At 50.0% G+C, this 26,128-nt stretch overlaps 1 protein-coding gene across 2 annotated transcripts in view; it reads left to right on the forward strand.

The window, feature by feature from the left end:
* Positions 1 to 24,451, forward strand: part of ASAP3 (ArfGAP with SH3 domain, ankyrin repeat and PH domain 3) — a 43,513-nt gene extending 19,062 nt beyond the window's left edge. Inside the window, exons 2-25 of one of the 2 annotated variants that reach the window (XM_045518434.2) lie at positions 3,083 to 3,155; positions 3,246 to 3,391; positions 6,301 to 6,375; positions 7,541 to 7,590; positions 13,451 to 13,562; positions 13,795 to 13,880; positions 14,330 to 14,405; positions 14,585 to 14,671; positions 14,847 to 14,956; positions 15,841 to 15,910; positions 16,238 to 16,325; positions 17,513 to 17,561; positions 17,659 to 17,849; positions 17,928 to 18,061; positions 18,327 to 18,421; positions 18,589 to 18,766; positions 19,721 to 19,806; positions 19,970 to 20,085; positions 20,679 to 20,746; positions 20,841 to 20,948; positions 21,080 to 21,278; positions 22,135 to 22,360; positions 22,933 to 23,023; positions 23,346 to 24,451. In XM_045518434.2, the coding sequence (XP_045374390.1) occupies positions 3,083 to 3,155; positions 3,246 to 3,391; positions 6,301 to 6,375; positions 7,541 to 7,590; positions 13,451 to 13,562; positions 13,795 to 13,880; positions 14,330 to 14,405; positions 14,585 to 14,671; positions 14,847 to 14,956; positions 15,841 to 15,910; positions 16,238 to 16,325; positions 17,513 to 17,561; positions 17,659 to 17,849; positions 17,928 to 18,061; positions 18,327 to 18,421; positions 18,589 to 18,766; positions 19,721 to 19,806; positions 19,970 to 20,085; positions 20,679 to 20,746; positions 20,841 to 20,948; positions 21,080 to 21,278; positions 22,135 to 22,360; positions 22,933 to 23,011 (2,502 nt within the window). In that variant the 3' untranslated portion in view covers positions 23,012 to 23,023; positions 23,346 to 24,451. The remainder of the gene's footprint in view (positions 1 to 3,082; positions 3,156 to 3,245; positions 3,392 to 6,300; positions 6,376 to 7,540; positions 7,591 to 13,450; positions 13,563 to 13,794; positions 13,881 to 14,329; positions 14,406 to 14,584; positions 14,672 to 14,846; positions 14,957 to 15,840; positions 15,911 to 16,237; positions 16,326 to 17,512; positions 17,562 to 17,658; positions 17,850 to 17,927; positions 18,062 to 18,326; positions 18,422 to 18,588; positions 18,767 to 19,720; positions 19,807 to 19,969; positions 20,086 to 20,678; positions 20,747 to 20,840; positions 20,949 to 21,079; positions 21,279 to 22,134; positions 22,361 to 22,932; positions 23,024 to 23,345) is intronic. The other variant, XM_010957370.3, reaches the window with a different exon arrangement.
* Positions 24,452 to 26,128: the final 1,677 nt, after the last annotated feature.

The raw sequence follows: 26,128 nt of genomic DNA on the forward strand, positions 1-26,128 counted from the left end.
TATCCAAGATGTCAGCTTTATAGTTGGAATCACACAGTAGGTTGTTTTCAGATTGGCTTCTTTCACTTAGTAATAGTCATGTAAGTTTCCTTATGTCTTTTGTGGCTTGATAGCTCATTTCTTTTTAGCAGTAAATAATATCCCATTGTCTTCCAAGTTTTGGCAGTTATGAATAAAGTTGTTATAAACATCCATCTGCAGGTTTTTGTGTGGAAATAAGTTTCACATCATTTGGGTAAATATCAAGGAGAGCAATTGCTGGTTGGTGAGAGTGTGTTTAGTTTTGTAGGAAACTGCAAAACAGTATTTCAAATTGCTGTACCATTTTGCATTCCCACCAGCAATGTATGAGAGTTCCTTTTGCTCCACATCCTTGTCAGCACTTGGTGTTGTCAGTGTTTTGGGTTTTGGTCATTCTAATAAGTCCCTCCCTTCCTTTTAAGAATACTTTCTGGAAGCTAACAAATGAACTAGCCATTATATTATCATTGGTCAGAAGTCAGTCACATGACCACATTTAGCTGCAAGGTAGGCTGGGAAATGTAGTCTTTATTCTGAGTGGCCAAATGTCCATCTGAAAAGTCAGGGTTCTAATTGCTGAGGAGGAAGAGAGAATGGACATTGGACGCCAACCAGCAGTCTCTGCCACACTGTAGGGAGGAGGGATCCTCTCAAACTAGCTTAAGCACTAACGGGAGTTTGTTGGCTGGACTGAGGGGTATTTCATGGAGGCCCAAGGACAGAAAGTACAGAAGGGCCTCTCAAGGTAAAGGACTGGGAAGGTTGCCAGCAACCAGGGCTCTTCTTTTGTGCCTTTCTGTGGCAGCATGGGTCTCACTTGCTTCTTTCTACACATCTGTTTTGTTCTTTTCTTTCATACATGGTGGGAAAGATGTCCCAGCCTAAGCATGTCCAGGCAATTAGCTGGCTTCCCAGAGCCCAATTCCAAGTTCTTTGGAGAAAGAATCTGATTGGCCCAGCTTGGGTCAAGTGTCCACCCTGGTCTAGTCAACTCTGGCTTGGACAAATAAGGCAGCAAGGGCCCACCTGTAGAGGGGTTTTCAGACAATGGGTGTCATGGAATAGGAAGACTCCTCAAAGGGTATATAGAACATGGACATAGATTTCTAAGGTCCATTGTCCGAGGACTTTACAAACCATCATTTCATTTACGTAAAGAGTTATTAAGCACCTCTGTATGCTAGGCACACGGATCTGCCTTCTAGGGTTTTCTAAACATCTCTTTGGACTTTATTCATTTCTTTAACCTGCATTATCTTTTGGAGTGAAGTCATAATCCTTAAATTAATCACCTCTTATCTTTCCCTTTCCAAGTTTCAAGGTGGGACTCGCCTTGGCGAACACATATTTCCCCATCTGGTTCTTTGGGAACTACAGACATGTCTGTGTTCTCTCCTTTTGTCTTCGTCTCTCCAGTAGAAGTGTCCGAGTTCTTCAGCTGAGTCAGTTATGCCCTCTCTCCCCAGTCCCCCTAATTCCTTGAATTTCTTTCTTCAACCTGGGGATGGGCCTCCACTGGCTCCAAAAATGAAAGTATCTCAAGTTCATACTCAGGGAAGAGTCTGTTAGGTTTCTATTCCCTGGAGGAGAAGTACCCAGAATTTGATGGGTATTTCTAGTGTCAGCAGCAGCTGTCAGAGATCAAAGGTACTGTTCATTGAGGACTCACTCTGTGCTCAGCACCAAACTAAAGCCTTTATGTGCGTCATCTCATACCTACAGTCCTCATAATAACCCTGAGAGGTAGGCATTATTTCCCCCACTATACACAGAGCTAATCAGGGAGCTCAGAGAGAATAGGCAACTTGCCCAAAGTCACACAGCATCTGGGCAGTGGAGCTGGGCTTCAAAACCAGATCCCTCACCCTCAGAGGCTTCTTACATGCCCAAGGCTGCTGAGAACACTCCATATTGCCTCCAAGATCTGCCCTGGCAATGTCCTCCTGGGAGTAGCGCTTAGAATCTTTGCAGATGCCATTCCAAATACGCTTACTGATTCTTGTCACGTTGAAGCAACTCTTTAGAGATCAAATTTTGATCCTATTATAGTCACTGGACAAAATAGGGAGGCTAGGGTCAGGGTGGGGCCACGTTGTGTGGATGGAGCTCTGTCCTGGGGCACCCCCTTGAAGCCCAACTCTGCTGCTACCCCACCATTTGACTCTGGGCAAGACCCTCCCCTCTCTTGGCCTCAGTTTCTTCATCTGTGGCTCTGCAGGCCCTTAGCAGCCCTAACATTCTATCATTTTCAACTTAACTATGCATTTCATAAGGATTTCATGAGGTTGGCAGCTCCTATACTCGACTGAAGGAGGAGTGTGTCTGGGAGGTTTCCATCCAGGCTGAGCCCACCTGGGGCATGTGACTCCTGCTTCTTGCCCCACAGTCTGCTGTTGGTTCTGCAACCCCTGGACTTTGGGGTTGCCTGATATCATCCCACCAATTCTCTCCAGTGAGGGTTTAGTGTCCCCACCTCTGCCTTCCTCACCTCACTGTCCCCCAGTGGTATCCCAGTCTCTTCCTCCTTGTCCTCACATGACTGCTTATTGAATCTGGAATTTGGGGAACAAATGCCCCACCATCGGTATCTTTTGAGAATGTAGATATATCCATGTTCTTTCCTCTAGTATCTTGCTAAGTATTTTGTATGTGTTTGTCAAATCATTCATGCTCTCAGCAACTCCGTAGTATCATCCTCATTTTGCAGATGAGGCACCCAAGGCCCAGAGAAGTGAAAAGAGTTGGCTGCACTGACATACTAGTTAGTGCCAGAGCCGAGAATCAAACCCAGGCCTGGCATACCCCACTACGCCACGTGCCTTGGAATGGCTGTGCTTACTTGGCCTGCATGAGGAGAAAAGCCTGGTCTTCCTGGAGTGGTGTGACTGGTCCGTGGTTTCCCATGGGGTCTGGGTGGAGAAGGGTGGTCTGTTTATGTTTGGCAGGGGGTGCAGGGGGAGCTGAGGGAGGAAACTCTGTGTGTGTTTGGAGGATGAGATCATGGAGTCAGGCACCCCACCCAGCTCTGCATCCCTGAACCTCTGTCCACGTTTGCTTCCAGATCCTGGAAGGAGACCAGGCCATCCTGCAGAGAATAAAGAAGGCCGTGCGGGCGGTCCACAGCTCTGGCCTCGGTGAGTGAGCCCACGTGTTGCCCAGCCAGGCCCGGCAGCCCCTTCCCCAGCGCCAGCCTGGAGCTGACTCTGCGCCTCCCGGTCCCACAGGCCACGTGGAGACCGAGGAGCAGTACCGAGAGGCCGTGGAGTCCTTGGGCAACAGCCACCTGTCCCAAAACAGTCACGAGCTGTCCACTGGCTTCCTGAACTTGGCCGTGTTCACTCGCGAGGTGGCCGCGCTCTTCAAGAACCTGGTAAGGCCCTGCTCTTCTCTCACCCAGCCTTAGCCCAGGCTCAAGGTGAATCTAGTGGCTTAAGAGCCACCTAAGAAGGGTTGGTTTCCACCCTTCTTCCAGGTTGCCCTTGACCTCTAGTCTCCCTTGACCTCTGATCCATGACCTGAGGTCCCTTTCCACTTCTGACCTCCCATCCACATTCTTCTCCCCGTCTGACTCCTTGCCTGTGTCTTCTCTCCCCTCTCCCCCTCCTCTCTCTCCTCCCTGGTGAGAACTCAGAAGCAGAGGGGGTCTCACAACAGGGACAAGCTCCACAGGGGAGGGCTCCCTGGAGGAGGTTTGGAAGAGGGTGGGGGCAGGCTCCGGTGCACCCCTGCTGCTCCTCAACGCTCTTTGTCCTCTGCTTTCCCAAACACACATGCTTTGTCCTCAAAGCCGAGAACCCGCCTCCCCTCAGCAAGCTTCTCAGCTCCCGTATGTGGCCCACTGGCCTCAGGTTCCTCCCTGAGATTGCCTCCTCCCTGTCCTCTGAGTCCTCGCCTCAAGGTCACCCCAAGACACAAGCTCTTTCCAGATGCAGGGACAGTTCTCTGTACTTACGAGTATTAGCTCATTTAATCCTGGAGCACAGCTCTGTGGGGCTGGTTTTACTGTTCTCCCCACTGCACAGGCTAAGAAACTAGGACAAGCAGTTAAGCAACGTGCCCAAGGTCATACAGCTGGATTTGAACCCAGCGCCCAAGCACAAACCTGGCTGTGCCACCTCCCAGGAAAGCCTCTCTCCCTCCAGGCTTTTGGCCCAGCTTTTGTGGCTCAGGTCCCACTCAGGGCCCTCCCTGGCTGGCAGGGACCACATCATCTCTGCGAGGCAGTTTGCTTAGTGATCAAGCACCCAGACCTCAGGCTTAGACTCAGGCCTTGAATCCCTGCTCTGCTGCTCACTAGGTGTGTGACCTTGGGCAAGTCACTCAGTCTGCCTGAGCCTCATCTGTAAAATGGGAATAGCAGTTGTCCCCACCTCACCGAGTGTGATGAGGATTTCACAAGTTAAGTGCCTGCTCCAGGGTGAGCACTCAGTAAGCGTTAGCTAACATTGCCATCTGCCATCATTTAATCTCTGTATAGCACTGCCTTGCACACTGTCCTGCACATAGAAGCCTTTAACAGTGTTTGAGTTCAACTGAATCAGTGACTCTTTGTCTTTACCTCTCCTCCCCTTGTTTCAGTCAAACGAGTGTTTGCTAGGTTCTACTCTGTGATGGGCATTGTACCAGAGACTGGTGACAGGGAAGAGTCAAGCTTGGCTTCAGAGAGCCACAGCCCAGTCAGGGAGAGAGGAACTGGGATGTGAGATGACACCAAGCAAGACCAGCCTTGTGGCACAAACTCAAGGACCCAGTGGGTTGTGTCAGAGGCCTAGTGCTGCCATGGTTCAGAAAAGGGGAGGTCAGCATGGACCACAGGAAGAAGTAGTCAGGAAGGCTTCCTGGAGAAAGGGAGACCCCAGCTGTACCTTGAAAGGTGGGCTGATGCTATGAAAACAGTATGGAGGTTCCTTAAAAAACTAAAAATAGAGTTGCCATATGATCCAGCAATCCCACTCCTGGGCATATATCTGGAGAAAACTAATTTGAAAAGGTACATGTACCCCAATGCTCATAGCAGCACTGTTTACAATAGCCAAGACATGGAAGCAACATAAATGTCCATTGACACATGATTGGATAAAGAAGTTGTGATATATATATAATGGAATACTACTCAGCCATAAAAAAGAATGAAATAATGCCATTTGCAGCATCATGGATGTACCTTGAGATTATCATACTAAGTGAAGTAAGCCAGACAAATATGATATGATATCACTTATATGTGGCATCTAAAAAGATAACACAAATGAACTTATTTACAAAACAGAAACAAACTCACAGACATACATAGAATACAAACTTATGGTTACCAACAGGAAAGAGGGAAAGGGATAAATTAGGAGTTTGGGATTAGCAAATACAAACTACTATACAAAATAGATAAACAACAAGGTCTTACTGTATAGCACAGGGAACTATATTCAATAGCTTGTAATAACCTATAATGAAAAGGAATATATATATGTATAACTGAATCACTATGCTCTACACCAGAAACTAACACAACACTGTTAATACACTATACTTCAATAAATTTTTTTTAAAGGTGGTCTGAAATATTAGGCCATTTTGAGTTGCCAAATGACAGATATTCAACTCAAACTAGGTTGTTTTTCTTTTTTTTAATAATTCACTAGGCCCTGTAATGAGAAGTCGACGTATGCAACTAGTTTTAGGTGCCTTCTATTTCCCTTAGAGAGTTTCTCTGTTTAGTGGGCAGGATGGCCCAGCAGGCCTGGATTCACACCTTACAGAAGACAGTTTTTCTCCCATGACTTTGGCAGAAAAGTCCCAGGAAGGATCCTGATTGGCTGGCTTGGGTTACATGCCTGCTGCTGATCCAATCACAGCCCAAGGATGGGGCACTCTGGTCAGCTTGGACTCCTGGGTTCACACTCATGTGACCACAGGAAAAGCGTTCCCACATTATAAGGGGAGTCGAGGAGCTAGTCAGACAGAAACAACAGATGGGCACTGCAGATGGACCTCAGAGAGTCAGAGAGGAGAGGTGAGGGTGCTCCTGGCAAAGGAACAGAGAAGGGCTGGAGGCCGTGGAGCGAGCAGCGAGGTGATGAGGCTGATTAGTCAGGGGAGGGGAAGAGCTTTCATGGGAGACCGACCCCGCCACCCTCTTGTACCCCCAACCTTCTTGTCCTTCCCTCCCTCCTTTACCCCAGTGCTACCTTTTGCCTTGTGATGCTTCACTGCACCCTGAGCCCCTTGGGGCTGGACAGTCACCCAAGGTGGTGTCTGGGGGCGGTCTCTGCTTTTTTCCAGGTTCAGAACCTGAACAACATTGTCTCCTTCCCCCTGGACAGTCTGTTGAAGGGGCAGCTGAGGGATGGGCGACAGGTGAGTTTCCGTGTGGGGCATGAGGGTACCCAGAGGCGGTGGGATAGAGCAAGGAGGGGGCAGGCAGGAGACCTTAGGGGAGGTTGGGCTGGGCTGAGGACAGAGGCCAAGTGAGGCTGTCACAGTGAGTGTGCTGACCCCATACTACTGACCCTCAGAAGGACAGGAGGACCTGGCTCTGGGGTGAACCTGGATTGGCCGACCTGCTGTCTGCCGGGGCCCTTATGTAAGATGGCTCATGTGATCTTACAACAGCCCATCAGGGGGATTCTGTAGGTGCTGACATCCCCATGTTGCAGTTGAAGAAATTGAGGCTCTGGGAGTTTGGTAACTGCTTACAGTTTGCACAGTAGTCAATAGGTGTGCCGAGGTGAGATTCCAGGCTCCTGACTCTGTCTCTCTCTGCCCTTGGCTGCCCCTGGCTCGAGGCAAAGTAGAGCTCAAAGAAAGGGACAGAATAATCTCCCTGGGAAGTCTGCCCCAGAAGGCCCAGGGGAGGAGCTGCCCCCTTTCCCCTAGAGGCTTCCCTCCTTGCCCCAAGCTGGGCACCAGCCTGGGAACCACCCAAACCAGACCGGCAGCTTTTTTGCCTGGCTGACTGGGGCACCTTGGAAGTCAGTGCTGTTGTGAAAGGTGTGAGCAGCCTGCTGGATGTGACCCAGGCAAACTAGGCCAGGGATCAGGCAGGCCTCTCTGGCTTGCTGTGTGGCCTTGGGTAGACTTCTTAGCCTCTCTGTGCATAGGTCCCTCTGTCTGTACCTTTCCTGTTGAGAAGATGATCTAGTACCAGGCAGGAGAAAACAGTGAGATAAAGTTAGAGGAGGAGTCTGACTTTTGTCCTCCATCCTCTTTCTCATGGTGCCTCTGTCTTCTAAGGGAGGGAAATCAGAGCAGAACCTCAAAATCTCCCCATACCCGGGGCCTGGGCCCACCAATTTAGACTGATTATTGGCAACTATGGGAGGAGGGAGAAGGGGCTCAGCCCTCAGAAATGGAGTCACTTGGATCTATTTGGGGGGTCAGGTTTGTAGTCGGGGCTATGGGGCGGGGCTCCTAGTTGGAGTGTGCTTCTGAGCAGCACAGGGGAGCACGCAAGCACCAGGTCCCCCTAATGGTGGCAAACCCTAAGCGCCCCTTTGGGCAAATTGTTCTTTTTAAACTATAGGATTCCAAAAAGCAGCTGGAGAAGGCATGGAAGGACTATGAAGCCAAAATGTAAGTGGCTGCAGCCAGGGTGGTTTGTCCCAGAGACCGATGCTTCTGTGGCAGCAGGAGGCTGGATATTGGGAAGAACCTAAGTGCTGCCCAGACACGTCACCCAGAAGTGCATGGCACCTCACCCTCTAGAGGTGTTTATGGGAGGTGGTTTGTGCCCAGGTCTGATGGGAGTCTAGGGGCTGGACCACAAGACGACCAAAGGGGAGCTACTGTGAATGATGCTCAGAGACACATCTGTTTGGTGGTGCCAGACGTGGTCAGAGAGATGGAAAGGAGCATCCAGTCACTGAACACCTTCATGTGCGGGTCACCGAGCCTGTGCAGGAGGTATTAGTATCCCAATTATCAGAGAAGACATTAGAGGTTCAGAGAGGTTAAGTTACTTGTCCAAGGCCCCACAGCTAGGCAGAGGCAGAGCTGGGATTCATGCTCCTTGATCTTTTTCTGCAACACCAGGTGGTATCTATAAACATTTAGTTGGACATAGAGGCGGAGAGTCCATACCCAGGCCTCTTGTGTGCATCACACAATACTCCAGATCTCTCATTAGCTACTGGGACATTATGGGGACAGTAGGATCATGGGTGCCCAGCGAGGACTCCTTGGGCTCTGCCTTCCAGACTCTGTCCAGGTCCCAGTCCCAGCCCTCTGCCAGGGCCCAGCCAGGCCCACCATACCTCAGAGCACTGTTTGCTCTTCTTTATAAAATTTTGGTTTCCCTTGCATTTTGCAAAAACAATATGTATTTATTATGAATAACTTAGAAAATATGGAGTAGAAGAAGAAAAAATTGTAATTATTCATAGGAGAAGATTAGGATCATGTAGAGGAAAACCTAGTACTTTTCTGTTGTTTGAATTTTTTATATATATATATATATATATGTAGTCTGAGGAGCAGTGTAATTTTATCACTTAAAAAAAGTGGGGGGAAGGGAAACTACCAAAAGCTAGAAGGAAAATCCTTCATTTCCAAGCCTAAAGTATTAACATCTTTCTAGTCATTTTCCTACTTATAAAGAAATATTTTTTATAAAACTGAGATCATAGTAATCATATTGGGTTTTTTTTTTTTTTTGCTTAAAAATAATTGTGACAATTCTCCTACATCATTACATATTTTTATATAACATCACTTAAATTGGTGTATGGTGCATAATCCATAATGTATTTAACCTACCCCTGCTGTTGGGGAAACATCCTTGGAACTAAATCCTTGCTCCCACCCATAATTATTTCTGTAGGTTCATTCCCAGAAGTAGATCCTGGAGCTTTATTATTCCTCAAGCTCCCAGAGCCATGGGGGCCTCCTGAGTCTGAAGGAAGGGCCACAACTCCTCCCTCCACTAGCATCTCCATCCACATTCCAGCTGTGGATGGAGATCTTGTGGTGAAGCATGTGGGAGCTGTGAAGGGCATGGCCATCTATTCCCATCAGAGGCCCAGGGAGGGGTGTGGACACACAGGCAGGCTGTCTTTCTCTTTATGATTTGACGTGGGCTCACATGGCCTTCATCTTCCTGAGTTACCTTCACTAAGCCCTTAGCCATTAGGGCGTCATTTATCACAGAGAAAGAATAAGCCCTGCCCAGCTGACCTTCCCCCAAGCAGCTCTGCTTTTGCTGGATTTGCAAAAACCTGATCTTGCCTGTGAGGTTTCATTTAAAGAAAAGACTCTGTAATGATGGGGAAAGGGGCTCGGCTGAGGTTATTCAGTGAGTTATTGACAAGGCCTGGGTTAGAACCCAGGGCTTCTGAGTCCGGTGCCTTTCCGGCCATGCCCCATGGTCTCCTGGCTCCTGCTCACGTTACATGGGTTGAGCTACATGTCCTGGCACAGGCGTCTGTGTACATTCCTTTTATGAGGGCCCCAGGTATAGCTAGATATTAGCGAGCCATGAGTTGCTGTGTAATTCCACCTCATTCTTACCAAACCAGTCCGGCAGCAGCTGCAGGGGCCCAGGGCCCTGATAGCATCTGTTGAATACCACTGGGATTCTCACCCCCTGGTTGTTCATACAGGAGGGTCCCCTCTCCCCCTGGGGCTGCTGAGAAAGGCATCCCAGGCCCTGTGCAGGGGACAAGTTTATCTAGGCTGTTCTACGTACAGGGCTGTTTCCTCATCTGAAAAATAGGGCCAGTGATACCTTGTGGGGATGAAATAAGTGCAGTGGACATACAGTGCCTGGCACTGCAGTCCAACAGATACTTAGTGGCCATCCCTCTGAGCCAGAACTGGGACCACAACGACACATCAAGAGGCAGAAGCCCAGACCTCTGCTCCTAGCATTTCCCCAACCAGCCTGGGATTTTGCACAATTACCTCCCTTCTCTGAGTCTCAGCTACATCGTCTGTAAAATAGGATCTGACCATGATCTTTCAGAAAAGACACTGTCACTAGCTGAGGGCACCAGGCAGGGAAGGAGGGATGGAACGAATCTGAGCCACGGTGTTGGTTACCAGTGCCGTCCCCAAGGCTCTAGCATCAGGCAGACCTGGGTTCAAATCCTGGCTCTAGCACTTACAGCTGTGGGACTTGGCCAAGTGACTTCTCATTTCAGACTCAGGCTCCTCGTCTGTAAAATGGGGTAATAATTCCTGCCTCATGGGGTTATCGCTTTAGTGTGTGAAAGGTCTGGCAGAGAGCTCAACACAAAATTAGTGCTTAAAAATAAGTACTAATAATAGCAGCTAATATGTATACTTAAGAGCTTCCTTTGCACCAAGCACTGTGATAAGCTCTTTACATCTGTTATCAGGTATTCCCCTTGGCAGGGAAAGGGGCTGTTATCCCCAATGTATAGGTAAGTAGTGAGGGAAAAATATACCATCACAATCCCTGCCTTAGTGGATCCCACTGGTTTGTAAGCAGGAAGAGAGGTGGGTCCAAAAATAATGAAAACACAAAGTGACGGTGCCATAAAATGGTATTATGGTGGCAGAACAGGCAGGCAGTTTTGTTTGGGTGGAGGGAAGGGTGGTTGGAAGGGCAGTTTAAAAAGGCATCCCAGGAGAGGCGGTTCAAGGTGTCAGGTTCGTTTTGATTCCTTTTCTCTCCTATCTACCTCCTTCCTGACCTCCCTACTCCACTGGTACCTGTTCCCCATCCCCTGAATAATGTTAGGCTGTTGTTGTGGGCCCCTTTTCTGGTGATCTCAGGCTTATTAATAACTAGCATTTCAGCACTTTAAACTCATTGTTTTATTTCATTCCTGCTGCAACTCCATTCAAAGGAAATAAACATGTTCCTCACATTTGAAATGTTTATAAAACATCGGTGATCCTTTGAGGACAGGGATGGAATGAGCGTTGCTGTTTTCTAGGTGTGTGTGCACAGTGGTGGAATAAAAGCACTCCCAGCTATTAAGTTGAGGTGTATCAGGTCATCTCAGGTGATTATGTCAGAGTTTGTAGGGAAATCTTTGTAAATGACCATAGCTGAGGTTGAAGACAGAGCTATGGTAATTCACAAAGCCATGGGTGGTAATTCACAGCTTATCTTTATCCTGAACTAACTAGCTTCTGTCCTTTAATCTCCAGGAGACCTTGCATCAAAAATAAATAAATAAATAAATAAATAAATAAATAAATAAATAAATAAATAAATAAATAAATAAGAACTACCCTACACTAAAAAAAATTATCTAAAAGAGTCATCAAGTTATTAGTATAATCATTAGTATCATCATAATCCTGCCATTTATTGAGGCAGGGACTCATATACACCAGGGACTGCACTAAATGTTTCCCATGCATTAGATCATCTAAGAACTAGGTAGTATTAGTCTCATTTTTGAAATGGGGAAACTGAAGCTTGGAAAGATTTATAAAGGTTAAGTAAGCAAGGGAGCTGCCATTCAAACCCAGAATCCACATTTCTAGCCACTGTACTGTATTGTGGCTTCCTTTTTGTCCATTTACTCTGGAGCAGATGTCGTTCCATGTCAGTATGTACAGATCATCTTCATCCTTTTTAACAGCTGCATAGTATTCATATATGTAGACATAGCATAATTTATCTAACCCCTTCCTCTTGATAGACATTTAGCTTATTTTTCGTTTTTCCCTTGAATGATAAGGTAACTGTGTAGATGGGCACTTACTTCCCTGCCTTCTCCCAGCTGCTCTGCCCCCTCGCTCTCCCGCCCACCTTAGTGAGCTGCCTGGTTCATTGTTGCTGCTCAGGTCCAGCCATCACCTCTCTCTCTCTGCTTCTCATCTTCAGGTCCCAAAAGGCATCTTCCCTGGCCCCCAGGCCCGTTCACAGAGTCAGTCTCTACCTAAGTCCACTAGCCTGCCATAGACTCCCTCTTGGGGTATCATAAAGCTTTATGAAAAATAACCACTTCAAAGAAAATTTAAAACAAACAAACAAACAAAAACACAAAAAAATACCCTGCAGGACTCTGCTCCAAACCAGTGGTTTTCAGCCAGGGGTGATTTTACACCCCAGCCCTCACCCCTAGGAGGCATTTCTGGTTGTCACAACTGGGGAGATGCTACTGGCATCTAGTGCATAGAGGTCAGGGATGCTGCCAAACTTCCTACACTGCCCAGGACAGCCCCCACAGCAAAGAATTATCTGGTCAAAATGTCTGTAGTTTCAAGGTTGAGAAACTGCTCTCCGGGTCTCCAGGGACAGATTCTGCATATAAATACCATCCCAGAGGTCTGACCTCAGTAAGGCCCAGAACTTTAAAGCCAGAAGGGGCCTGAGAACTCAGTCTAGGTGATTGCTTCCTCAGTTTACAGATGGGAAAACTGAAGCCTAAGGGGCCTATAATATTATAGCTGTAGTGTCTTCTGTGTATTAAGTCTCTTACATAATTTGTCTCATCTGGGTACAGATAAAGATCCCCATTTTCCAGATGAGGAGCTGAGGCTTGGAGAGGGGACGTAAAGCAGACATAAGGTTATCCCACATCTGTCTTCTTTGCTCAGGGCTGGCACCCACTTGGGAGCAAAACTGTTATGCAAGCGTCTCCTTTACACAGGATTCACAGTCACATGCACCCAGCCCCAGATGTGGAAATACTCTCCTGGCTGGGAGTGAGTGGTCTGATGGGTGTGAGATTGCCAGGAAACCATTTACACACAGTTCCCAAACAGGGGAAACCACCAATCCTGAGATCCTTTTGGAGGGGAGGCCCGGGTTACTCTTAACTACAGGATAGGAAGTGCTTTCTGTCTTCATTCTTCACTTACAAAGAAAAGAACCCAGGTTTTCTAAACTTTAAGTGGGAAGCTCCATGGCTTAGAAGAATGAAGACTACATGGTCCTAAATCCCTCCCAGCCAAATCAGAACTGGTCACCCCAAATCCCATCTGGCGCTATCTGAGCCCATCACATCCCTGCATAAAAACCTTCAATTCCTTCCTACTGCTCTTGGGATAAAGTCCAAGAACCTCAGCATGGTCTGAATTAGGCCCTGCGTGATCTGGCCTCTCTTTACCTCACTTGGAACCACCTCGCTCTCCATTTCTGCTCCGGAGCCCTGGTCTCCCTGCCTCCAGGCTGTCACATGGTCTGATCCTCCTACCCTGCCCCAGCTTCCTTCAAAGCAATTTTTCAGGCTTCAGATCTCAGCTCAAGCATCACTTCCTGAGCAGCCAGGTGAGGTCAGATCCATTTTACTCTCCCATTGATCTTTTCACAGCTGTGATTTGATTCATGTCTTTCTCCCCCACTGGCCTGTGGATTCCCTGAATCCACACTGTCCATCGTTGTACCCTAGCCCCACCACACAGCTGGGTCCCCTCACTCTCGTGTGACTGTACAGAGAGGAGCAGGTAGAGATGGTGTGACATGCAAGGGGCTAGTGAGAGTTGTTCAGGCCTCTCTTTCCTTGGAGCCTAGGGCCAGGCTGGAGAAGGAGAAGGACCGGGCCAGGGTGACAGGAGGGAGCTCTGGGGAGGTGGCCCAGGACACACAGAGAGAGCGGCGTGTCTTCCAGCTGCACATGTGTGAGGTAAGGGGTGCTCCAGGGTGAAGGAGGGGTGGGGCGTGTCTTCCTGCCTGCATCCCTGAGCCCTCTGGGGCCCAGTCACAGGCTCAGCCCAGGTCCTCACCAGATGGTGCTTGAGATGTCACCAAAGTTGGGTCATGGCCAAAAGAATTAGCCTGGGATGGGGCCAGCAGCCCCTTGTCCCCAGGATTCAGCTTCAGCTCACATCACACACCTTGCCCTGCCCTCTCCCCAGTATCTGCTGAAAGCGGGAGAGAGCCAGATGAAGCAAGGTCCCGATTTCCTGCAGAGCCTCATCAAGTTCTTCCACGCCCAGCACAAGTAGGTATCTCCCCATATCCCACCCCCGCCCCCACAGCCCCTTGCCCCTGAACCCTTTAGGCAATCCAGAACAAGTCCGTCCCCAGGGTTTGACAGACCCTCAAGGACTCTGTGTGTGTCTAGATCTCATTGGTAGTGCTTTTTCCAGCTGGTATTTATTGAATGCTCACCATGCATCAGGCACTAAATACTTTACACGTACGCCTATGAGCAGCTACTGACATTATCCCCATTTTACGTATGAGAAAACTGAGGCTCGGATTTGCTAAGATCACAGCTAGTAAGTAGGATCTGGACACAGACACTGACTCCAGAGTCCCTGTTCTTGACCGTCACACTATACCACCCCCAGGTGTCCCGGGGTCCCTAGAGCACCTTCTCCCACACCTCTCGCTTCACTTCTCATTTTTATCTCTCTCTGGCCCCTTGTTTGGCTTCACAACTCTTAGCTTTTTCCAAGACGGCTGGAAGGCTGCTCAGAGCCTGTCCCCCTTCATCGAGAAGCTGGCAGCCTCCGTACATGCAGTAAGTTGGGCCTCACTTCTGGGCACGTGGTCAAGTCCCCTGTCCTTCCAGGAGAATCTGGTTGTGGAAGAGCTGGCTCCTGCCCAGAGAATAAGGCTACTGCCCTGCTGCTCTGGGTCTGGGCTCTGTACCTGGCACATCTGCTAGCTGCTGATGGGGTCCTGCCCCTTGTCCCATAGCTGCGTCAAGCCCAGGAAGAGGAGCTACAGAAGCTGACCCAGCTCCGGGACTCCCTCCGAGGGACACTGCAGCTTGACAGCAGAGAGGTCAGGCCCTGAATCATCCCCAAACAATGCCCACCCTCAAGGCCCACCTTGAGGGGAGGGAGAGAAGGAAAATTCCACGGGTTCCCCCTATAAGTCTCCCTGAATGAGACCCCTGCAGAATGGGGCTCTTCCCACCCAGATGCCCTGAGGTCTCCTTTGCTTGTCTGAGGAACAGGAGACTCTGAGCCGGAAGAACTCGGGAAGTGGCTACAGCATCCACCAGCACCAAGGCAAAAAGCAGTTTGGGACAGAGAAGGTGGGCTTTCTGTACAAGAAAAGTGATGGGTAAGTGACTAAGAGAGCTCAAGTAACTTGCCCAAAGCCACACAGCCAATAAATGATAGGGCTGGGGGGAGCTGCCCAAAAGGATTGTTCTTATCATTTGTGTAGACCCTGAGGGTTCCGGGACCCTCCACTCTGGCAGTGCAAAATCATCAGAATCCCAGGCACATAACTTCTGCTAAAAATTGCTGGTTGCTTAAAGAAGAATAACAGCAGCAGTGAACAGTTTTTGAGCACTTATGCCATAGACAGTCTCCATGTCCTCACTCTTAGCCTCTACAATGTACGGAATGTGCCCGGAAATGAAAGCGTTGACTGTGCCTTGCTCCCTGGTTTAAAAAAATCAGTCTGTGAAAGGCCTTTGTGGGATCTGTTTAATTTTATTTTTGACTTACTAATCAGTTTTTATCAGATAATAACAACTTTGTTCAACCAATTAATATTTACCTCTTACAGGAAAAGTGTTAAGTAGCTTTGATCCTGGATTTTCTAATTTTATTTCGGGGGTGTCAATATTTATCTTGCTTTGTCTTTAACCATGATTCATCTGTTGCATCTGTCCTTCCTCTCAGACTAGGAGATCCCTATGGTTCGAAGCTGTGTCTCCTCCATCAGACTAGGAGCTCTCAGAGGGCCAAGGTCACATGGTCCCATTTAGAATAAAGTTTCCCAGAGAGTGGGGCTGTGTTTCCTCTCTCTGACTGGGAGCTTCCTAAGGGCAGGGCTGTGTCCCTTCCAGCCTAGGGAGCCCAGGAAGTGAGGGATGTCTAAGTCAGGGGATGGAAGAGGTGAAGAAGTGGGGCCGGAGACCTGGTCCAGGACTATTTGCTGATACAGGGGAATCAGGTGTGAGCCTTGGTGACTCTTTCTATCCTTCTGGGCCCTAGAATTCGAAGAGTCTGGCAGAAAAGGAAGTGTGGAGTCAAGTATGGCTGCCTGACCATTTCACACAGCACGGTGAGGCCTGGAGGGGTGTGGGGCTCAAGGCATGATGGGTCCTCTCTCCTGGTGTTCAGAGCAGACAGATGTCAAACCTTCCCTCTAAGACTGACCCCTAATCTGGCTCCAGGGAGCTGGAGATGAAACCCTATGGGAGGACGGATTGGACCCAAAGCCCCCAAGCTGGTGTTAGTCCACACTCCACATCCTTGAGGTGCTGGGAGACGGGAGACATAAACTAGAACATGGTGATTATGCCCATTTAACAGACTGGAAGACAGAGGCCTAAGAGTTTGGGAGGCCTAGAGAGTAACCTGTACAGCCTTTATCCCCAACTTCCCACAGATAAACCGGCCCCCAGTGAAGCTCACCTTGCTGACATGCCAAGTGAGGCCAAACCCTGAGGAGAAAAAGTGCTTCGACCTGGTGACCCGTGAGTCATCCCTGCCCCCTCCTCCGCATCTGCCCAGGGCTTCTCTAAGAGACCTGTCAGCCCCTGAGAGGCTCCAAATAGGGGCCTGTGTCCAATTCTGCACATGTTTATCAAATAGCTGCTTTTGCAGGCATAAGACTCCTTAATTAAGCTCTGGACACTCTTTTTAGAGGCTTCACCTCACATCCCACATTAAATATTATCATTTCAGTAAAACATATTTAAATGGATTTCAGTAACTTGGCTTTCAAAATTATTATTACTTTAAAATGTTCTGTTTTCATCTTTTGGAGCCTTTGGTGACATGGGGGCCAGCACAGGCTGAGAATGACCTAGATCTGGTCCTCAGGGAGCTTTGTCTGGCAGGGGTGTGATGGGGGGACCCAAGACTGCAAATGATGGGGTGTGTCCAGAAAAGAGGTGCAGATATAGCACCATCAGAGACTAGAGAGAGGGAAGGCCTGCCCTGCTGTGGGGAATTGGGAAAGGCTGCTTGGAGAAGAGAGCATTGGAGTTCGGCTTCGAAAGACACAGAACATAGAGTTTGGGGGCAGAGAGGGGGACGTTTCAGGAGACAGGGTTGGCGTGATGAAAGGCATGCAACCAGGAGAGTGGGTCCACCACTTTGGGCAGGGTACAGGGTTCACATAGGGGTAGTGGGAGATGAGGCCTGGGAATGCCTCTCAAACCTTTGGACCTTATTTCCTGGCACTAGAGAACCACGGGAGGTCTTGGAGCAAGGGAGTGGTGTGATTGGAGCAGAACCTAGGCCCAATAATCTGGCAGCTGGTACAGGCTCAGGGAGGAGGGGGAAGAGGTGGGGAGCAGGAAGACCAGAAGGGAGGCTGTGGGGCTGAGTAGGGTGATGGCCATAGGTTCAGGGATACCCTGCCTCTGAGCTGAATGGGCTCCTGTGCCCTGGGAGACCTCGCCTGACCCTGGAACCTGGGCTTCACACAGAGGACCTTCTTGGGATCCTACTTTAGAGGTGACATCTGAGAAACTGCCCCCTCTGCTGGCCACTGTCATTACCCTCACACTCCCAGCTTAGCAGAGCCTGGCCCCACAGGGAAAAAAGCTCCGTCTGGACCCAGCGGTTTGGGTGAGGGCTTGTGAGGGCTTCCCAGGCCCAGAGAAGGAAGGCCAGCAGGATTTCGTGTGCCAGACATCCCCTCCTCTCCCCACAGACAATAGGACATACCACTTCCAGGCGGAGGACGAACATGAATGTGAGGCGTGAGTGTCCCCCCACGTCCAGCCTAGGGGTGGGGGCAAGGGAGCAGGGCCCCACCACTGCGAGTGTCATCCCCATGGCACCCTGCACACTCTGCAGGTGGGTGTCGGTGCTGCAGAACAGCAAGGACGAAGCCTTGAGCAGTGCCTTCCTGGAGGAGTCCAGCTGCGGCCCTGGTCCCTGGGGGGGCGCAGGGCTGGATGGGGAGCCCCAGGACCTCACCAAGCTGCTCATCGCCGAGGTGAAGAGCAGGCCCGGGAACGGCCAGTGCTGCGACTGTGGGGCTACAGGTGGGGCAGGGCGAGGAGGGGAGTGGAAGCGGAGGGGAGGGGCCCACGCCTCCAGGCACGAGCTGCTTTACTTCGCAGACCCCACCTGGCTCAGCACCAACCTGGGCGTGCTCACCTGCATCCAGTGCTCCGGTGTCCACCGCGAGCTGGGCGTGCGCTTCTCACGCATGCAGTCCCTCACCTTGGATCTGCTGGGCCCCTCCGAGTTGCTGGTGAGGGCGGGGCGGGGCCGGAGGGGTTTGGGGGCGTGGTCTGATTAGGGGGCGGGGCTTGGGCGACTGACTCAGCCCGAGCTTGTGGATCTGGTGGAACTGGGCCAAGGTGGAGCAGGATCCAGACAGTCAGAAAGAGGATGGCCAGAGGCGGGGTCTGGAGCGGGAGAGAGGCTGAGGGGCGGGGCCTCTGGAGGCTCAGTCCTCCAGGGGGCGCTGTCCTAACCATCAGGTCTTACCCCCACCACTTTCCCGCAACCCTCAGCTGGCCTTGAACATTGGAAACACTCGCTTCAATGAGGTCATGGAGGCCCAGCTGCCCGCGCACGGCAGCCCTAAACCCTCAGCTGAGAGTGACATGTAAGGAGATTCTCAGATGGGGGGAACCTGGCTGAGGGATTTGGCTTCCTCAGCTCCCAGGGAGAAGTCTGGGGAAAAGGAGATCCGTTATCTCCTGTGGGATGGTTTCAAAGGTCAGCAGGGTGGAAATGGTCCTTGCTCTGACATCCTCTGGTTATTTTTGGCAGGAACGCCCGCAAGGACTATATCGTGGCCAAGTATGTGGAACACAGATTTGCGCGGCGATCCACCCCCGAGCCTCAGAAACTCTGGACGGCCATTTGCAACCGAGACCTCCTGTCTGTACTAGAGGCCTTTGCTAATGGGCAGGACTTTGGACAGCCACTGCCAGGGCCTGAGGGACAGGTGAGAACCCTCTTCAAGGGCCACTCATAACCCAGTCACACTTAGCACTCCCTTGTCCTCCTCCAGGACCGGCTGTTACTTCCTTCTGCCTCACCTCTGACATCTACTCAAATCCCACCCATCAGAGGGGTAAATGGGGAGAGAGCACAACTTCACTCAGGCAATCCTGAGCCAAAATCCTGGTTCTGTCTTTTCTTAGCTGTGTGATCCTGAGCAGGTTACTTAACTTCTCTGAATCATTTTTCTCATCTGTAAAACAGGTTAATGATAGCACCCACAGGGTTGAAGTGAGAATTAAGTCATGTATAAAAGGGCCTGGTGCACAATATGTGTGCAATAAATGATAGAATCTTTTTTTCCTTGAATAGCCTTAGAAATGGGTAAGGGTGGGTCAGATCAGAGCAGGGAAGGCCATTGCATTGGTGATTCTAGTAACAAACATCACATAGGGAAAGGGGGAAAGGATATCAGAGACATTTGAAAGATTAAATTGACATGAGTTGCTGACTGATTGGACATCAAAAATTGGATACCATGTCCTTGAGCTGTCTATCTGATATCTTTGTGGGGCTGTCCAGTGGGCATGGTGGGTGCAGCACTTAGGTAAGCTAAGAATTTGGAGCAGCCTACACACCAGTATAGCTGAAAGCTTGAGGTTATTTGTGGTCTGGGACGGGGCAGTGAGAGAGAGGAGTGGAGGAGTCCAGGGCCAAGAACCAAGTTTGGGAAACACCTTCTACTGAGGGAAGAGGAGGCAGAACCACTGAAGGAAGCAGTGATGGAAGGGTCTTCCCCCCTCCTCCCAAATGTGAGGGTCCGTGTTCAGTCTCCTCTCTCAGAAGTTCTGGCAGCTTCATATCTGGAGGTGCTAGGGTCAGCAAGAGTTCAAGAGGGTAATATTGGGTGGGGAGCAGGTGAACTAGGGGAAACTCAGAGGTGTGGACGTGTGTTCAGGCACCTGGAGAGCTCGCCCTGCACTTGGCTGTCAGAGTCGCCAACCAGGCCTCCCTGCCCCTGGTGGATTTCATCATCCAAAATAGGTGAGAGCCTGCCTGCCCGTCTGCCCATCTCCTCACGCTCCCCTTTCCCTCCTCTTCTCCCCAGCTCCTCCCTCCTTTCCTCTCCCTCTTTCCTCCCTTACTTTGACCCCCTCACCTGTCTGTTCCCTTCCTTCCTCCCTGCCCCTCCCCACCCTTCACCCAGTGGTCACCTGGATGCCAAGGCTGCTGACGGGAACAGTGCCCTGCACTGCGCTGCTCTCTACAACCAACCCGACTGCCTCAAGCTGCTGCTGAAAGGGAGAGCCTCGCTTGGCGCAGGTAGGGCTCCAGCATCTCCACCATCAGACTCTCATTCCTCTCTACCCTTCATGGGGGACTTCCTGCCTTATTCCTGCACTGATAACAAACTCGGACTTTGCAGACAGATGGGTTCTAATCCTGGCTCACTTCTGACCACCTCTGTGACTTTAGGGTTTGTACATTCATCTCTTGAACCTCAGCTTCTTCATCTATAAAATGGGAATAATACCACTGACCAAGTAGACCTGCTAAAAGGATAAAATGAAATAACGTTTCTGAAAGTACCTAGTCAAATAAACATTAACTGAATCTGAATAATAGTGGTTGTATTAGCTGCCATTTACTATTCAACCTGTACCTGGTAATGTGCCAAGTGCTCTATGTATAGTTAACTCATTCAGTCTTCACAACAATCCTCACAATGAGTTACAAGTATCATACTCATTTCATAAGGCCCAGAGAGGTTAAGTCACTTATCCAAGGTCACACAGCCAGAAGTAGCAGAGCCAGGATTCAAACCCAGACAATCTTGATTTCAAAGGCTCATCTTAACCTCTGAGCTATAATGCCTCTTTGACCCTGACCATGACCCCTGACTTTACCCCTCACAGTGAACGAGGCAGGAGAGACAGCTCTGGACATAGCCAGGAAGAAGCAGCACAAGGAGTGTGAGGAGCTGGTGAGGTCTAGGGAAGGAGAGGCAGCCCTTGACCCTTTCTCTCTCTCCGCTGAGCCCCTGACCCTCTGAACTGCCAAAGCTTTGTTTTTGGCAGCTGGAGCAGGCCCAGGCTGGGACCCTCACCTTCCCTCTGCTCGTGGACTACCCCTGGGGAGTCTCCACTGAGCCTGGCTCTGACAGTGAGGAGGATGAGGAAGAGAAGGTATGTCTCAGCCCTTGTCTCTCAGGCCTCCAGACAGCAGAAGGAAAGAGCCAGATGGGACCTGATGTGGGGAGAAGCGGGGCTAAGCTAGAGGAACCAAGGCTGTCCTCCTTCCCACCCTTTTGCCCCAGCAGCGCTGCCCTCTGAAGCCCCCAACCCAGGTCCGCTGGGCCAGTGGGAGGCTGGACATCAGCAACAAGACCTATGAGACCATCACCAGCCTGGGATCAGCTGTCCCTAAGAACCAGAGTGAGGATTGCCCCCCACCTTTGCCGGTCAAAAACCCTTCTCGGACCATGGCACAAGGGCGTGCAGGACATGCCAGTGGAGGTATGGTTGGCTGCCAAGAAAAATGCTTCTCATACCATTCATTGAGGGCCTACTGTGTGCTGGGGCACTGAACTAAGAATGCTTTGTTAGTCCGTATCATCCTCACTGCCACCTGTCAGATAGGGGTTCTCATCTCCCCCTAACAGGTAAAGGAAGAGATGTTAAGTAATATACCCAAGATCCCACAGCTAATAAGTCCCTGATGTGGGCTTCAAAACCAGGTCTGTCTTATCCCAAATCCCTCAATGCTTCACTTAAATAAAAAGAGAGAGAAGCATTTATTGAGCATTCACTGTGTCTTGAGTCCCTTGGGGCCTACTGAGACACAGTCTAGTAGGGGAGATAAAAACTGGAATGTAATTCATTATAATATAAGACACAGTGTGATATAGAACATAAATCCCAAAAGGACAGAAGCAAGTTTTGTTGACTGCTGTTTCTCTAGCACCTATCACAGTGCCTGGCTGCTGTCAAAAACTATTTGTTGAGTGAATAAATAAGCTTGTTCTGGGAACTCAGGAGAGAGAAGGAGCCTATCCTGTTGGATTGATGGGAAGGCTTCTCCATGGGGGTAGCATCAGAGCTGAGCCTGAGGGATGAGCAGGAGAGTTCAGATCAAGGAGAGGGTGAGAGCAGAAGTGAAACCATGAGTCAGTGTGGCCCTGGCCATCATGAATGAATGGGGTGAACAATGAGACTGAAGCATGATGGGGAAGAGTTGAAGCAAAGTGCTGGAAAGGGAGATGGGGAGAGGGGAGTTGGGAGAGAACCATGATACATCCCAGAGGCCAAAAACTGCTTTGAAATTGAGCACGGAGTAAGTGATAAAGACGGGCTTTATCACTTCTGATTTCAGATCGTTCTGAAGTTCCCAGCCTGAGCTCGGAGTCCCCTGGGGCCTCTGAGAGCCTGGGCAGTCCAGCCTCCTCCTCCTCCAGCCTCACAAGCCCGGCAGAATCTGGAGGTCCCAACCAAACCCTACCCAGCTCTGAAGAGGGCCTCTGGGAGCCCCCGGGCCCCTCCCGACCCAGTCTGACATCTGGAACCACCCCTGCAGAGATGTATCCCCCTGTCAGGTTCAGGTTGGTGAGCTGGGCAACCTGGGCAAGTCTCCTGACCTCTCTGAGCCTCCATTTACTTCTCCATCTCTACACAGCACCTGCCTAAAGATTGGAATACCTTCCAGCCCCTAAGCCCATGACTGATACAGAAATGCTGGACCTTAAGTGGAGGGTGATTGGACCCTTCCCCCCTTCACACACCTGCTCCCGAGTCTGGCCTGGAGAGCTGGGGAGAAGTCTGGGGCTCAGACTGCTGAAGATAGAGTATCGAAGGCCCTGTCTGTGTGGCTTGTTCAGGGGGCTCACAGTGGGGTCTTCTCTCTGACCCCACCTCTAACCCAGGCTCCAATTCTCCCTTCCTTGTAAACCCTTTCAGTTAGGAGTTCTGGAGTAGACATGGGGAAATTTCCAGAGCCCTCCAGAGGTCAATTTCAGGCTTCTGGGGCCTGAGATAGACACTGCCTCGGGGCCTCGTGGACTCACTACCCACCCATCCTAACCCCCCCAGCCTTGCTCTATGTCTGAGCCCTTTCCTCCGACTCTAAGGGGCTCTCTGGACACAAGGGTCACATTGGCCTTTCCCTGCCTTCCAGCTCTGAGAGCACTCGCTCCTATCGGCGGGGGGCCCGCAGCCTGGAAGACTGTCCTTCAGCCAAGCAGCCTCTACCCTGAAGGAACATGCCGGTAGGACTCCGGGACTGTGGTTTGAGGGGCGGTGACAGGGTACCTGAGAGGCAGAGTTGATCAAGAGTAGGCATATTACAACTGGGTATCCATCACCCAGCATTTAGTTGATGCCTGTTGTTGAGACATGTGATAATTCGAACCTGGGCTCTGGAATGTGAAGGTCTTGGAAAAGTGGCTTCATTTCTTCAGGCCTCAGTTTCATTATCTGTAAAATAGAGATAATTTCATCTACCCTCAATAGGACAGTTTGAAACTGAGATAAACAGCTGCTATATAATAGGTGCTTAGGAAATGTCAATTTTCCTCCTTGTCTCCCCAGGGTGGCTTCACTGAAGGAGATGGCTCAAGGACTGGGGTTCTCTCGACAAGTTCTGTGCAGCTTTTGCAAGAGTAGCTCCTTGCTGGCCCTTGCGTGCCTAAACCACCCAGATGCAGAGCCCAGCGTTCAGAGCTCATCAGACCAGGGCTGTGTTTCTTCCATCAGTCTGGGGAGCTCCAGCCTGCCTTCATCATTCTGCAGACCAGGGATTCTGCCAGACTAGGGACTGCCTTCTCAGCCATTCATTAGCCTTATATTCTTTGACTGAGCTCCAGCTCTTTGTCCATTCCTGTGCTAGGCATTACACACGCCACAGGAATAAGACAAGGGTCCTGCAGATGTGGTCTCTTTCTGGGCAGCTGGTCCCAAGAATTAGGCTTGGAAATGGGCAGGGCTAGATTCCAGAGGATGGTTCTGGGATCAGGGGCAGAATGACAATCAGTTGGCTTACACCTGAGTAACACTGCACTTGTGTCCTGCCCATATCCATTCTGGTTGGTCAGTGCCCATGCTGTACTGGCTGTTAAATAAATATTCTGATTATCACTCCTTTTGAGGGACAGCACAGCCTTGTGGGGGACCTCTGCTAGATTCCCCAGCCAGGAAGTAGAGTAGAGCTCACCCCTATTTGCCTGCTCTCATTGATTTAGCAAGAAGGAAAAGAATGGTCTGGAAGGATTGATCCATACTTCTCTCCTCTTTCTCTTGGTCAACTCAGGAGCCTTCCAGTCTTAGGGGAGGAAAGGGCCAAGAAAGGAGAGGGATAGAAGTGGGAGAGCAGAAACTTACAGATTCTGCTTCCTAGTGCCAGAAAACCCACCATTGCTTTCAGCCCCATATTGGAAAACAGATACACCTAAGCCATCATCAATCTCTAACACATCAGCTTTATGGGCACTGGGCGCTGAGCCCTGGCAGGGATGGACCAGGACAAACAGGGAAGCCAAAGGATGCCAATGGCCAGTGCAGCAGCCTGGCCTCCCTGAGAGATCTGACAGGTCTGTGCTCCCACAAGAGCAGTGTTGTTTTCAGAGCCCCTGGTGTCTGGTTTTGTTCATCTCAGACTTATTATTTCACTCATCTCTAATAAAAGATTTTTTGATAAATTCCTGTGGCTTCATTTCTGTGCTCTGAAGAGCCACAGGGAAGGGGGTTTTAGGGCTTGGAATTCTGTCTCTGGACCTGGTAAGGGGGACAGCCTAGTGCAGAGCAGTGTTTTGCAACCAGGGGTGATTTTGCCCCAGGAGACATTTGGCAAGACAGAAATATTTATTGTCCCCAACTGGAAGGCGCTGCTGGCATCTAGTGGCTAGAATTCAGGGATGCTGCTAAACATCCTACCATACACAGGCCACCCCCACCCCCAAAACAGCGAATTGTCCAGTCCAAAATATCCGTAGTGTCAAGGCTGGGAAACCCTGGTGTAAGGAAAGAGCACTGGACTAGGAGTCTGGAGACCTGCAGTTTGGCTCTGCCGCAGTCTCTGCTTCAATTTTATCTCCCGAGACAAGGGTTTGGGGAAAGTTACTTATTTGTGAGGTGATCTCAGGAAGCATAATGAAGGAGTAGGGAACTGAAACAGAAGGTCAAAAAGCAGTAAAGAGTATATTAATGAGGGGGTGCCACCGTGAGCAACAAAGGTATATTGAGTTGGAGACCTTTGAGAGACTATATTGGGTAGAACATGCCTTCAACTCGTCCCATCAAGAGTGAAGAAAGTGGTGTATTTATCACCAACTCTGGTCTCTCAGTGGTTCAAGGATCCTTTCTGGGGGTGTTATTTCCTAATTCTTAACTTCCAGCCTGCCCTGAAGCCTGCAGTCAGATGCAGGGAGCTGTTGGAGGCATGTCCAGCCATGGCCTGCTGGTGACCTCCAGGTGGACAGGTAGGCGGAGAGGATAATAGTGGATCCCGACCATGTCTGATATGGTTGAGCAGTGCAACTCTGGGCCTTACTGGGACTCAGGCTTCCAGTCTGTTCAAGGAAGGGATTGAACCCCATGTTTTCTTAGGATCTCTCAAGCCCCGATGAAGTATTGTCTTCTTTGGACGTCACACAACTCGGTGGGAACTGGGTGGAAGTTTGAGGAAAATCAAAGCTGCTTTTTTTTATAAGGCAATCCTAAGTAATTGCAGACAGCTGTCCCTTCAACCCAGAGGGGTTTGCCTGGGGGGTTGGCTGAGAGGTTTTAGTCTAACCTAAAAGTGGCCTACAGTGCTTTGCGTGGTTAGGCCCCACCCACCTCTGACTTTCTGCCTCTCCCCTCCCCACACTCCTCTTACTTCTGTGCTGTAGACACACCAATTTTTTGGTTCTTTCAACCCTGACACACCAAGCACCCTCCCTTCCCTAAGCTCTGCACATTCGGAACTCCAGGAGGACTGTTTTTTCCCTCTCAGGATGCTCAAGGCTAAAACTGCTTGGCACATACTAGGTGCTCAATAAATACATGAATGAATGAATGTTTCTTCTTCTCTTATGTTAACTTTCCTCCTCCTCCCCTCAACTCCTACTCAGCACTTCTGCCTAAAGTTTAAACTTCATTTCTTCAGACATGACACCCCGACTGGTACAGGTCCCCTCAAATATGTCCATAAGGTATCCCCCACTTCTTCCTGACCCTCACCTCAGTTATGATAATGTAGAACTGATGATGTCTACATTTGTTTAAGCTTTTTCTTACCCACAGACTAAGTTTCAAGCTTTCTGGGACTGGGTCTGTCTTGCTCGTTGCTTGGACATTCAATACATATTTGTTGAATAAATGAAAAACTCACTCCT

The sequence above is a fragment of the Camelus bactrianus genome, chromosome 13 (assembly GCF_048773025.1).
Source record: "Camelus bactrianus isolate YW-2024 breed Bactrian camel chromosome 13, ASM4877302v1, whole genome shotgun sequence".
In the NCBI taxonomy this organism is placed as follows: domain Eukaryota; kingdom Metazoa; phylum Chordata; class Mammalia; order Artiodactyla; family Camelidae; genus Camelus; species Camelus bactrianus.